The 14,307-nt window shown below is 40.2% G+C and overlaps 1 protein-coding gene across 2 annotated transcripts in view; it reads right to left on the bottom strand.

Moving 5' to 3' along the window:
- The window catches only part of PIGF (phosphatidylinositol glycan anchor biosynthesis class F), a 44,672-nt gene that overhangs the window by 23,443 nt on the left and 6,922 nt on the right, over positions 1-14,307 (bottom strand). The window contains exons 4-5 of one of the 2 annotated variants that reach the window (XM_089529150.1): positions 12,837-12,953; positions 205-313 (exon numbers count right to left, since the gene is read on the bottom strand). In XM_089529150.1, coding sequence (XP_089385276.1) covers positions 205-313; positions 12,837-12,953 — 226 coding nt within the window. The remainder of the gene's footprint in view (positions 1-204; positions 314-12,836; positions 12,954-14,307) is intronic. The other variant, XM_089529151.1, reaches the window with a different exon arrangement.

Raw genomic sequence — 14,307 nt, 5'->3', positions numbered from 1 at the left:
TTCAAGGATTAGACCACAGAGAAGCCATATTTTGGATAATGTATGATAGAGGCCAAACAGCAGGACAGGGTACTATATCTGCACTTTGCTTGTGACTCAAATGAAACTGGCTAACTGTTGCTGAAAAAATGAAACCTGAACTAGACTGAGAAGGTTTGTGGTCCAATCCAGCAATGCTGGTGTAAGTAAGACAGGGACACCAACCTGCCATGGTCTATCCCAATCCAGTGGAATAGGAAATGCTCCAAGCCATGCACCCACCACACTGCACATTGTGGTAATCTGCAAGTTGTTATCCCAGATGGACATAGCCCTGGAAAAAAAATGAAACAATTTTTTCAGTGAATTTGAAAAAAAAATTGTATGCATTTTACCAAACTACTTAAAAGCACCTTCAACAGGAAACAGCTGTCACTGAATCACAAGATTTCCTTCTGAGCAAACACACCTAAGGTCAGACTGCAGGAGCAGAAAAATGCAAAGCACAAAATACCAACCACATTTCATTAATCTATTATCATAAATTCCTTTCATGGAAAACAGTGGTGAGGTTGACTGGTTTAATTAATTTTAATTAAGTTTTTAAAACTAATTAATTTTCATCAGTGAAGTCTAGGCCCTGCATACCTTCAGGGTGCCTTCTCCCGTATGAGTCACCTTAAGGGCTTCTTACCAGTTTACCAGCTTACCAGTTAACTTACCAGCAGGAGCCCACTTAACAATTCCCTGAAATGCTGAAGCTGCCATTTTGACAAGCATTTGCCACACCTGCCATCTTTTTTATTCTTTGTATTAATGTACAGAAACAGCCAGCATGGTGTAGTGGTTTAGGAGTTAGGCTAGGACTCTGGAGACCAGGGTTCAAATCCCCACTCGGCCATGGAAATCCACTGGGTGACCTTGGACAAGTCACATTCTCTTACCCTCAGAAGGAGGCAAAGAAAACTCCCTCTGAACAAATCATGCCAAGAAAACTCTCCAATAGGGTCACCTTAGGATTGCCATAAGTTGGAAACAGCTTTAACGCACACAATGACAAGACATGTACATTACTACTGGCACACATAAAGTTGGATCTTGAGGCTGCATGTGACCCCCAAGGTTGTTTTTGTGATCTTTGAAGCCTCCAGACTCCCTTGATCTTCTTTTGTTCTAGCCAAAAAAGAGCTCCAGGAGAGATAAATGGTAGGGCCACTGCGTGGAGAAGATGGCAAAATGCTAACAGGGACAGAGAAAAGGCAGAATTACTCAACACCTTCTTTGTCTCAGTCTTCTCACAAGAGGAAAGGGTGCTCAACCTGAGGATAGTGGAGCAGGGAACAGAATTGGGGAATTTCAGCACAGAATAAGTAAAGAGATAATACAGGAATATCTGGTTAATCTAAACGAATATAAATCTCAAGGACCAGATGAACTACATCCAAGGGTATTCAAAGAACTGGCAAATGTAATATCGGAGCCATTGGCAATAATCTTTGAGAACGCTTGGAGAACAGGAGACATCCCAGCAGACTGGAGGAGAGCAAACATTGTCCCCATCTTCAAAAAGGGGGGAAAAGAGAATCCAAACAATTATCATCCAGTTAGTCTGACATCAATACCAGGAACGATTCTAGAACAGATCATTAAACAGAGCGTCTGTAAACATTTAGAAAGCAATGCCATAATCACAAAAAGTCAACACAGGTTTCAGAGAAAGAAGTCATGCCAGACAAATCTAATCTCTTTTTTTGATAAAATTACCAGCTTGTTAGATGAAAGGAATGCTGTGGATATAGTATATCTTGCTTTCAGTAAGGCCTTTGACAAGGTTTCCCATGACATTCTTGCAAACAAGCTTGTAAAATGTGGGCTAGACAAAATAACTGTTACATGGATTTGTAACTGGTTGACCGGCCGAACGCAAAGAGTGCTCAACAATAGCTCCTTTTCATCCTGGAGGGAAGTGACCAGTGGGGTCCCACAGGGCTCTGTCCTGGGCCCAGTGTTATTCAACATCTTTATCAATGACCTGGATGACAGAATTGGTAGCATACTTATCAAATTCACAGATGACATATATTGTGTCCAGTTCTGGGCACCACAATTCAAAAAGGACATTGAGAAACTGGAGCGTGTCCAGAGGAGGGCGACTAAAATGGTGAAAAGTCTGGAAACCTTGCCCTATGAGGAATGACTCAGGGAGCTGGGGATGTTTAGCCTGGAGAAGAGAAGGTTAAGAGGTGATATGATAGCCCTGTTTAAATATTTGAAAGGATGTCATATTGAGAAGGGAGCAAGCTTGTTTTCTGCTGCTCCAGAGACTAAGACCCGGAGCAATGGAGCAGGAAAAGAGATTCCACCTCAACATTAGGAAGAACTTCCTGACAGTAAGGGCTGTTTGACAGTGGAACAAACTCCCTCGGAGTGTAGTGGAGTCTCCTTCCTTGGAGGTCTTTAAGCAGAGTCTAGATTGCCATCTGCTGGGGATGCTTTGATTTGGATTTCCTGCATGGCAGGGGGTTGGACTGGATGGCCCGTGCGGTCTCTTCCAACTCTATGATTCTATGATTCTATGACCCCCTGCTCTATTAACATTTTAAAATTCATTTCAAAATCCATCCATATCTGTTTTTGTTTTGGTGAGGGTGGCATTTTTGGCATTTTGTATCACTCCTGCAGAGTTCCAAGGACAGAGAAAATGGTCCCTGGACCTGCTACTGTTGCCCGTCCCATTGTAAGATTTTGCTAGTTGTGTTTATGTTATTTTGATTTTAGAACTGACTTTAGTTAACAGTTTTATGGACTGTTTTATGAAAAGGTAAATATGAAGTTTAGTTGTAATGCCAAACCATGTCCATGCACTGGGGAAAAAGTGGTTTGGCATACTGTTAGCGCTCCTTAGGATGACATACTCTCTGATGTTTGCCACCTCAATTTTCCTGGCTAAAAGCAAATCATATTTTCTATTTAACTGAAGCCACCAAATATGGTAGTTTCCCAAGAAACCAGGAATGGACTTCAAGAAAAGTGTGCGGGATTTGTCATGCAAAAGGAAAAGTGTACAAATTACAGGTTATTCATAACATGTCAAATCATTTGTTTAATGTAGAAAAATTTCTAAGAACTTAAAAACATATGGGCCCTAGCTTGTAAGATTATAGATCTGCATGCAATCTGCACACATTGATGTGCACCCACCATACACTGGCTCACACATCTTGTTTAACATAATATGTGAACCACTTCATAGATAACAGTCCTCATTGTTCATTGTTTTAAAGAATCTTTAACATGCTGTAATATTTACTGAATTAATTTGTCTCTGCTTCACCTGTAAAAAAACAGACAGGTTTGGGAAATAAAGAGTTCTGGAAATGCCATAGCTAAAATGGCAAGAGGTGCAATTCAGCATCATATAATGCATGCTGGGTTTTCTAATGAACAGAGAAACTGGGACAAATCCTGCCAAACTGGAGTATAGGTTGAGTCTCCCTTATCCAAACTGCTTGGGACCAGAAGTATTTTGGATTTTTTAAGACTCTGGAATATTTGCAGATACATAATGACATATCTTGAGTAAACACACAATTCATTTATGTTTCATATATACCTTGTACGCATAGCCTGAAAGTAATTTTATACAATATTTTAATGCTTTTGTGCATGAAACAAAGTTTGTGTACATTGAACCATCAGAAAACAAAGGTGTTACTATCTCAGCCACCCATTTAAAAAAAAGTTTTGAATTTTGGAGCATATTTGAAATTAAGGAATAAGGGAGACTCAACCAGTGTTGTCTGACAGACTTTCAGTGGAGGAAACCAAGTCAATAAAATCTCACTGACACTGGTGCCTTGTAGAGATTTCAAGTACTACAATGTTTTTTTTCCAAATAATCTTAGGTCATGACATTCACTGCTGTCGTGATTCATTTCTATCATCCTGAAATCTCTCCAGCTGAGCTAGCTTTTTAATTAAGTTCAAAAGGACACTGAAGGCTCATGGCTCAGATAGTCACATTGGGTAAAAATCTGCCTGAAATCACTGTCATCTAAGCAGGTGTAAAATTCACACTGTGTAAAACAGACTTGCTCAACATGATCCCTTCACATGTGGTCATACTAGCTGGGCAGAAAGGGAAATGTCATTCAGCACATCTGGGGGATGAGAGGTTTGGGAAGGCTAAATCAAGATCCCTTCACTATGGTTATATTAGTTCTGACAGATACTGAGAGCTACTGCTTCAGAGAACTAGAGCCAGATGTCTCTTCTCCACATGACTTTGATGGGAGTTATGCTCATTTGCATCAGGAACTGAGTTTCATATTTCAAAAAAGATTTAATTTATTTCCACCCCTGCTGAGAAAACAATATGGAAGAACTGGATGGCCCTTGTGGGATCTTCCATCTCTGTGATTCTAAGTCTGGTTAACCTTTGGATGGGAGACCTCCAGTGAAGACCAGGTCTCCCCAAGAATGGGGAGAAAGTTTACAAATTTTAGTATGCAAATTATACTCATAAAAAGTACAAGACAGTGTGGTATCTCATACAGTTCTTCTGACTCTGAGACCCTACTGTTGGGCAGAGTGAGACAGTCACTTCATGTAGCAGATTTGGAGTGTCATGAAGATAGCAAACTGTCACTTATTTAATGCTTTGTAATTTTTACTGCCAGGGATGAAGAAGGGTATTTGTGGGATTTTCTGCTTCATGTGGGAAAACAGCACAGTTGGCTCTGTGTCCTTGATTTGCTGTTCTACATAAGGCAGCAATATTTCTTGGGCTGACATTGCTTAGGCAAACATTCTAGCACTTCTGTTTGAATAACAAAATGCACACATAAAGAATATCAGGATGATTTTTCCATCCTAGTGAATGCATAGATGCATATCAGGATAAAGGTAGGTCATTCAGACATTACAAAGGAGGCCCCTTTCTTTCTTTCTTGAAGACCCTGCCTTGGGTCCAGAGAAACTGACACAAATCAACGGATTCAAACTGCAAGAAAAGAGATTCCTCCTAAATATTAGGAAAAACATCTTGACTGAAAGACCAGTGCTAACAAGAACAGGGCTAATGACCATCATCTAATGATGACCACATCATCTAATATTGGTTCCACACAAGTATTTTCAGTAGTGTAACCATTTTGTTGTTTAACGTGTTAGTGTTTTACTATTGTATCCATGCATATATAATAGTATATATACACGATGTTACTCTGGAAGATTTTGACTGATGAAGATGTGATATTGAAACATCCATAAATGTTTCCTGGGGTTGACTGTATTATGATTTCTTCATGGCATTTTTATAGGGCTGCTTTTGGTAATAACATATCATGCTGATAGACACTGGGACTTTCCCATTGAAATATCTAACTGAAGTTACACAGGTTTATGAAGTTTTCCATTTGCCACATACTCATGAAGACGTCTATTGTATCTTTCTTAATATATATATATACATTTACTGAAGCTTTCAGCATGGAATATCTACTCAGACATTTTTCCCAGTCTCTTGTATCTTGTTATGTGCCTGCATTTTGTAATACATCATTTTTTTTGTGCATATTTAGGAACATGATTGTTGTTCATACCATTTTATTATAATATTGGATGTACTTTATACAATCTAATTTAATACTGAAATAGAGTGCAATTATACAGCCATTAGACCTGTTCTTTTCCTTGTTATTTTACTCTGTAGTGGGTTCTGGGATGTTTCACCCACTGGTATATGTAAGAGCAGTTTGACAGTGGAATAGACTGCTTCAGAGAGTGGTGGACAATCTTTTTTGGAGGTCTATTTAAGCAAAGGCCGAATGGCCATCTCTCACAAATGCTTTAACAGTGGGTTCCTGCATGGCAAAGGATTGGAATAGATGGCCTTTGTGGTCCTTTCCAACTTTATCCTGCAGTGGGAGACATGCATGTGTCATGTAGCTAAAACTTACAATGCTAGCCCCTTCTTCACACACAAAAAACATCCCATCCTGTAAACAATACGGTCCCCCACAACACACTCACACAACCATTTCAGAGTGGTCAGAAAGCGGTGGTGGGGATGAGCAGGGATGTATCCAACTATTTTGCTATTGAATGAGGTGTTGTAAAAATCTCAGTGACCTCTGAAAGTTTCTGCAAATGACACCCTTGCAAAGTAAAATAGCTAGACATATCCCCACTCACCCTTCCACACAAACACACACAAACAAACAACACAGAATAGGGTATTTTGCAGGCTGTGCTACTTACAAGGTAGCTTTGGTGGATGTGATCACTGTACAGTTGAAACAGAACATCAACATCTCCAATGATCCAAAAATGTGTTGCAATGGCATAAATCTGATGTACAATATGTACATGTGTGTGTGTGTTCTCAAGTCGCCTGTGATTTATGGCAATGCCATGAAATTAGTAGGGTTTTCTTAGGCAAGGGATACTCAGAGATGGTTTTTCCAGATCCTTTCTGTGAAATACAGCCTGCATTACCTGGTCTTCACTGGATGTCTCCCATCCAAAGGCTAACCTGGACTGACCCTTCCAAGAACCGATGAGATCTGGTGCCTCTAGGCCTAGGGTATTTAGGCAGCTATGTCTGACTCACACCATCATAATTCACCAACAATCCTATTTGTTAATCATTTCAATCCTATTTGTTAACTGCTTCAACAAACATATATACATATATTTGCTGAAGCAATTAACAGACAGGATTGATACAATTAACATATAGGATTGTTAGTGGTTTATATATAAAAACCACTAACAATCCTATATGTTAATTGTATCAATCAATATATATATGAGAGGTTAACTGCATACTTTTGGGATCCAGGACAAATTGGGAAGAAGTGCTACTGATTTGCTTTCTAATGACCTATAAATAAACTGTAAATGTACTTAAATTGGCTTTAATGTGATTTGGACTGTAGTGAATTTATTTCCCTTTCCTTTTCAATGCAAATTGCAATGTGATTTTTTTAAAAAATAAACAAACACTGTGAGGAGTGCTGGGGACCACAAAAAGGGTGGGGGGCACATACCTCCCCAGGAAACACTTTATCTCCCCCTGGTTTACCTTGACTATCATCTTTCTTAGCTCTTTCAGATGTGCAGGTTTAATTTCTTGCTTGGACATTGTTCTTCCTTACATTTATTTTTAAATTTTGTTCTGGTCTGTCACTGGAAGAATATATGTTAAAAACAGCAACAAAAAGGGCATGCCCTTTCACATGAGTGTACATCTGCCAGTAAGCAAATATAGGAACAAATCATACTTTGTGCAGTCAATATTTTCTCTACATCTCTCCTGTTGAATTATGTGAAGTCTGCCTGGAAATACGGGGGGATTATCCTTAGCCAGCCCTTTGATTCAACTTGTATCATTTTAAAACAGCCGTAAATAAAATAAACACAATGCTTCTTAGCTGTCGCAGAGAAGACATAATTTGAGCCTCTACTGCTCAGTGTTTACAGATACTTTACCATCTGGCTGCAACATTACAGCAGTGATTGTATATAGAGAGTGAAAACAGCACCCTTTCCTCTAGCCCAGAAGTGTTCATAGCAGACACAGAATCAGCTGAAGTCACAAAACTGGAGTAACATTTCAGATTCCTGGGTTATATTGACGCCTACAAAATCCACCCAGCATAAACAAAGATTTCTGTGTAGACAGTAAGGCAATATCATTTGCTTACGCTTTACCTTCATTTATTCCACTTTATGCTTTGCTTAGCCATGATATTTGGGCTACCCACCAACGTTGGCCAAGGGTGAGATAAATATGGTGAGATAAACAATTAAGCAGAAAGCTTATTTTTTCATAATATTAGACAAATATGCCCCAAAACGTTAAATATATTTCAACCTTGAAAGATGTGTTATTTGTTTAGATTTATACAATTCTGCATGACTAAGGTCTCATCTGCATTGTAGAAATAATGCTGTTTGACACCACTTTAACTGCCATGGCTCAATGTTATGGAATTCTGGGATTTGTGGTTTGTTGTGGTACCAGTGCTCTCTGACAGCAAAGGCTAAATATCCCACAAAACCACAAATCCCAGATTTCCATAGCACTGAGCCACGGCAATCAAAGCAATGTCAAACTGCATTATTTCTGCAGAGCAGATTAGACCTAAGACACATAGGAGAAGAGCAACATATGCTCATTTTATTTATATTATATATCTTGGGAGGAAGGGAAGAGGAGCTAAGGATCTCAATTGAAAGAAGCAGCAAGAGAGCACATTTACAGATGATACAGAAATAATTTGCAACAGTTAAAACCTCTAGCAGGCTATAAAGAGTAACAAACACTGTTAGAAGTGGCACAGAAACAACACATGATATTCTGTCTCGAAACTGCCTTGAAGCCATGCTCTGCGACTAAAAGCAGAGCAAAAAGAACTTCTGATACTCTGTCTCAATGCAGAAAATGTGCATCATCGTACTGGTGTATAAACAGCATGGTGCGAGTGCAGGAAACTAGGAAAGCAAAAAAGCAAAAGTAGGACAAGTAGGGCAGTAGATAATGCACTAGATGTAATTACAACATGCACAAACCAGACAGCCCAACAGGGGTTATGGAGTGAAGAGAGGGAAAAGGGGGCAAGTAATGGGGGCCTCCATGATTGTGCTTTGCCAATGTGTCATTGTATGGGTGGTGCATCACACATGTGACTGTGTGGCCGATCACACCGCTGGTTATATGGGGCGAACAATGGGATAATAGAGGGGCAGGGCAACTGGCAGCCACAGGCAGTATGTTCATGTGATCATGCACATGCATTGAGGGGAAGGCAAAAAATAATAAATGTGAGTCACAGCTTGACGTTGCGTGGTGCAGACTATCTGTGGGTGTTCAGGCTGCCTTGGGAAAGGGCCATGCAGACAATGGGGTTTCAAACAGATTTGGGGAAAAACAGTATTGAGCTGCTTTTTCCTGCCTATATGCTCAGGCCCTAGGTATTATGTACAGAAGAAATACACAGAGAGTGGTGGAAGGAAACAATCTTTAGTATGTATTATTTCCTGTTTTGGCATCTATAAGTGAAATCCTACATGTGTCCTCTCAAAAGTAAGTACCACTTGAGATTTTCCCTGTTCAATGTGTACAACAGTGATGGGAAACCTGTGACTGATAGGGTCCGCTAGGCCAATTCTGTGTTGAATTTCAGAGTGCAGTTTAGAGCTCTATGCACATGCACTAGGAAAGGCTGGGAAGCAACACAAACATAAGCCCCAACAGAGTAGAAGCCAGAGTTTATACAAGAAGAAGAAAGATGTGGCTTCAGCTGGTTCAAGAAGCGCTTGCAAAGTGTAGTGTTTGTAAACTCTGGTTGTCCTCCAGCAATTTCCACAAATAGTGGGGGAAATAGTAGCATCATTAGCTGGAGTAGCAACTACTTCACTTGAGAAGTCCGGCATGCAAGAAGCCACCAGCTATGAACCTGACTAACAGCACAGGCAGAAAATGATGAGAACAGTCATTAAGCGATGCACCATTCCTCTGGCCCCTAAATTCATGCTCAGAGAAAGCACCTCCATGGTTCTACCATGCCCTCTAGCTGACAGAGGAAAAAGAAAGTGGTAGTTCCACACAGTGTGGACGCTCCAGAGGTTCTGGCTTCCCATTCCAAATGGCCCTTCATATAAAAATGGTGTCCACCCAGGTTGCACAGGCTCCATTTCTAAATTACCTGTGAAATCATTGTGGATTAGTTGTAGCCAATAGTTCAAAGACAAATTGGAAAGCAGTGTAATAGAAAGTGATGGGGGAGGCAAAGAAAAACAAAATCTGAAAATATGAGTCCATACAGATCCATGGTGCACAAAAATCCTGAATAACATCTTGTATAATTAGTCATCCCAACTAATGTTATTTTATTTATTTGGCTTCTATCACCACATTTCTCCTAATGTATCCCAAAATACATTAGAAATAAAAATTTTATTATAAAAAACCTTTCTGTTCAGATCTGCATTCCCTGATATTTGCCCCAATTAGTTCTTCCCCGCCCCAAGCCAACAGTGGCAAGTTGGTTTTGATTGTTTTGATGTTGATGTATTTTAACCTTAACTGTATGTATGTATATGTATATTGAGGACTGTTTTGTAATGTTTTATGATGTTGTACACCGCCCTGATTGCACAGAAGGGCGGTATAGAAATAAAAATTTTATTATTATTATTATAAAAAATGGGATTCAAGGCAGCTGGCAACAAGAGAAGAGTAACAAGGATGAAAAGGGATAGAGAATAATATCTATGGAAGAATGACTAAAGTAAACGGAAAGGCATGAGTCAGCAAAAGAAAGATCTGGATTTACCAATAGGTCTCTGAGAGATCTGCAGTAAATTGTCAAGGATTTCTGATTCTCAACTGTTTAACAAAACCAGCAACAAAATAACTCTTGGGCCCTCCTTGCTTCCCTCCCCAAACTCCTTAGCTCAAAACTCTTTAAATGTATGTTTTTTACAATAGGTTCAAACCGTTGAATCTTGAGGTTCCAGGTTTGTTTTTTTAAAAAAGTAGATGCCACAAGCCAGAAGTCTGCCCAAAGCTGGTCAGAGTCAGAGGATTGACAATGTAACACAGTGATCTGCAGAGTAATTACAACATGTCATCACTTTTAACAGGTGAGGCCCCAATTTATATTCCAGAGAGAATGTATGATCTTCTAGATGTTGTTGGACCACAACTCCTATTAGTCCTAGTCATCTTAAACAGTGGTAAGCAGATGGATGTCGTCCAGCAACATCTGAAGAGCAAGACATTCCCCATCCATGCTTGCTTACTAGAGAACAAACTGTACTGATTAAAGTGGAATGTACTTCCAAATAAGTGTCCATAGTTACAATGCAGTTTTACTCAACAGCTGTGAGAACCTCAGACTGCAGATCATATGATTAAATTCTTGGTGATCCAGATCTATCATAACAGAAGGGGAACATACCTTCAAGACCAGGAAACCTAGACACCAGAAACTTGGCATGCACCTTACACTCACTCAAGGGATATGTACCTGAGGTGAAGGCTGGGTTTAGGATATAAATTAAAAGTGTTTATGTACTTTAAGGGTGCAACACCAGATCAAATCACTAGACAGCAAACTTTCCATATCACTGCATAACTTTCAAATCAGAATAATGTGAAGTCCAGGAGAGGGCAATTCAAGGAACAGGATTATGGATCTTTCCCCTTCCTAATGCTGTCAGCCACAATCATGATCATGCAATGTGCAGACCCCTCCCTAAGAGAGCTCAAGGAAAGTGTCATGGCAGCAGGCATAACCAGCAGTCGTGGCTTCATCTAGACTAGGTGGGCATAATGGCTTCAACTCTGATAGCTGTGCACGTTTCTTCAACTCATCAGCTTATCAAACTAAGAATTATTTCAATTAACACACTGTTAGGTACTTTTGCTAGTAGACAGGGGATCACAAAGACTACTACACCCCCAATATACAAGAAATCTAAGAACTGTGTCTCACAAAGTAGTAGAACAGTATTAATATCCCACCCTTTTTTCCACAAGTATGTCCAATATCAATGACAAAACTGATGTTCCATAGGACAGGGAACACAATGAAATCATCTAGCCTGGAAGGTAATAGGAAAGAAGGGAACATCCATAAAAGAATTGTCCATTGTCCGTAGAGCCAAAGGATGTTCATTAAAGTTGTTATTTTTGTTAACAATGACTGGAAAATAACTGAAGAGTCATACAAAAGAACATTTTTCTAGTTCCATTAGCATGGGCCATCTTATCACAGCACTTATTTCCCACTACGGGCTTCTGATAGCTAGTCATTAGCTTAGTGGTGCTGGTTACAATAGCAAGAAGTCAGAACACAAACAAAGGCCAAGAGTGTTGAACACAGGCAGGAAAAAAAAGGAAACCTGCTGAGCTACCATCTACCACACAATGTGACTTATTATATGATTCTGTTTGTGCTGTGCAGTATTTCTGTTCAGATATGGAAAGATGTTTGCATTTTTCCCAAAGACAGGTCAGAGACAATCCTATTCCTGAAAAAACAAAGAAGGCAGCTGGTGACTCCAAAGAGTGAGAAAAACAAAAATCAGTGGAGATTCTGAGGGTTGCTAAAGTGGGGGATTTCTTTTCTTTTAAAAAAGGAACAACGCAAATTGTGGGAGAACCAAACTTGATTATGTTTTGTCCCCAGCCCCTTTAGTCATGATTTTACTAGGCTTCACAGAAACACTTCAAGTTGTTTCTGATTTATGGTGACCCTAAAGTCAACCTATCACTGAATTTTCTTGGCAGGATTTGTTCAGGCGGAGGGGGGGTGCCTTTGCCTCCCTCTGAGGCTAAAAGAGTGTGACATGCCCAGGTCAGCCAGTGGGTTTGCATGGCTGAGTAGGGATTTGAACCCTGGTTTCTGAAGTCAAAGTCCAATGCACAAACCACTACACTATGCTGGCTCTTAGGCTCCTCACTCCATTTTTCAAAACGGCTTTTCAATAAACAGCTACCATATTCTAATTCACATTCCTCCATTTTTTCAAAAATGCCACCATCGACATAGTAAGGAAGCATTTTTATATATTTAGACACAAATTTTACTAAGCCAATAAAGCTTAGAAGTGGAAGGATGTGAGAAATTAGTCATTATATTTCCATATTTCTCCTTTACGCAGAAAGCACCACAATGCTAATTGGTTCAACAGCCAGCCTTTGACCTGGAGGGATATTTTATCCCTATTCCTTTTCAATATTTATACTATTTATATTATTTTGAACTTAGTTTACAAATACATTGTGACTAATTTCAATTGCATTTACCATATTTCAAATGAAAAACCTATATATAACTTACCCATTTTTACTGAACACTTTGAGCCATATGTGAATATTTGGTCCCAGCAAACACAAGCAATGCAAAGCAGTAAAGGTAGAAAGAAGAACAGCAAATAAAAAGGTCTCCAAGACTGACCTAAAGGAGTGTCAAAAACAAAGAGGATCGGTGAAGTTGTTTAAAAGTTCTGTGTTGGAAAACCTAACAGAGACGATAGTACAGAGAGGAGTGTCATTTCATTTTCTATGACTTGGGTGGGAAACCTGCAGTTTTACTGGGCTTGCTAGACTATAAATCACTTAATTCCTCTCAGTTGGTCACATAGGTTAGATCAGATGGGAATCTGAGTTTAGCTGTTTTAACTGTTTCAAAACTGGATTATAGGAATTTTTTTTTAAAGACTGCTTTTAGGAGTGTTTAAAGCAGACCTAAACAACATACGGCCTGCCAAAGGAACACTCACCTTGCAAGACTCCTCCACTGCCTTGCTTTGTCCTAAGGAGAAGACCAAGCAGTGGCAGAAGGTGAGGACTGGGAGCGCTTGCTCTGCAAAACTTCTCTGCTGCTTGGCTCTCTCCTGAGAAGGAACAATGGTGGAGGACAGGCAAATGCTCACCCTGCAAAGCTCTTTCTTTGTCTAGCTTTCTCCTGAGAAGGCTGGGCAGCAGAGGAGGAAGGCCAGGCGGAGGAAGAGAAGGGCAGGCAATAGCACTTTACATTTCTATACCAATTCATAGTGAACTAAGCACTCTCTAAGCCAGTGGTCCTCAAACTTTGGTCCTCCAGATGTTTTGAACTTCAGTTCCCAACAGCCCCAGCCAGTTTGGCCAATAATCAGGAATTCTTGGAGCTGTAGTCCAAAACATCTGGAGGATTAAAATTTGGGAATCACTGTTCTAAGTGGTTTATGACATGTTAGCCAATTGCCCCCCAAAAGCTGGATATTCATTTTATAGACCTACGAAAGGATGGAAGACTGAGTTGACCTGGAGCCCTGGGATCGAACTCACAACATTGTGGCTTATCATCATCATCAACAACTATGTACAGTGAAGTGTTCTCTATGGTATACAGGTCCATTCAGCCAACAGGATCTTTGTATTTAACCCTTTATTTTTGTTACACTGAGATAAAGCCATTAAAAATGTTCAGAAAAAGAATGTCACTAATCCATTCCATCTATAGAATGAATAGTATGTGTGTTATGACTCAACCTGTATCAGTAAATGAGAATATGGTCATGGACTCTACAGTCCGTCCTCGCCTTACGCGGGGGATCCGTTCCGGATCCCTCCGCGTAAGGCAAATTCCGCCTATGCTCGAGCCCCATTGGAAACAATGGGGCTTGTGCGCGGCGGCGTGGGCGCACGCAGGGCGCAACAGGCACACGCGCCCATTCAATTGAATGGGACGCGCCGCCCTGCGCGCACCCCACGGCTTGAGCGCGTATGCTCAAGGCCGTATATGGCGCCCCCGCGTATGGCGCAGGCGC

This window comes from Sceloporus occidentalis, unplaced genomic scaffold (genome assembly GCF_023333645.1).
Source record: "Sceloporus occidentalis isolate IW3139 unplaced genomic scaffold, rSceOcc1.0.p SCAF_6, whole genome shotgun sequence".
NCBI lineage: Eukaryota > Metazoa > Chordata > Lepidosauria > Squamata > Phrynosomatidae > Sceloporus > Sceloporus occidentalis.
This window is presented reverse-complemented; position numbering and strand designations above follow the sequence as displayed.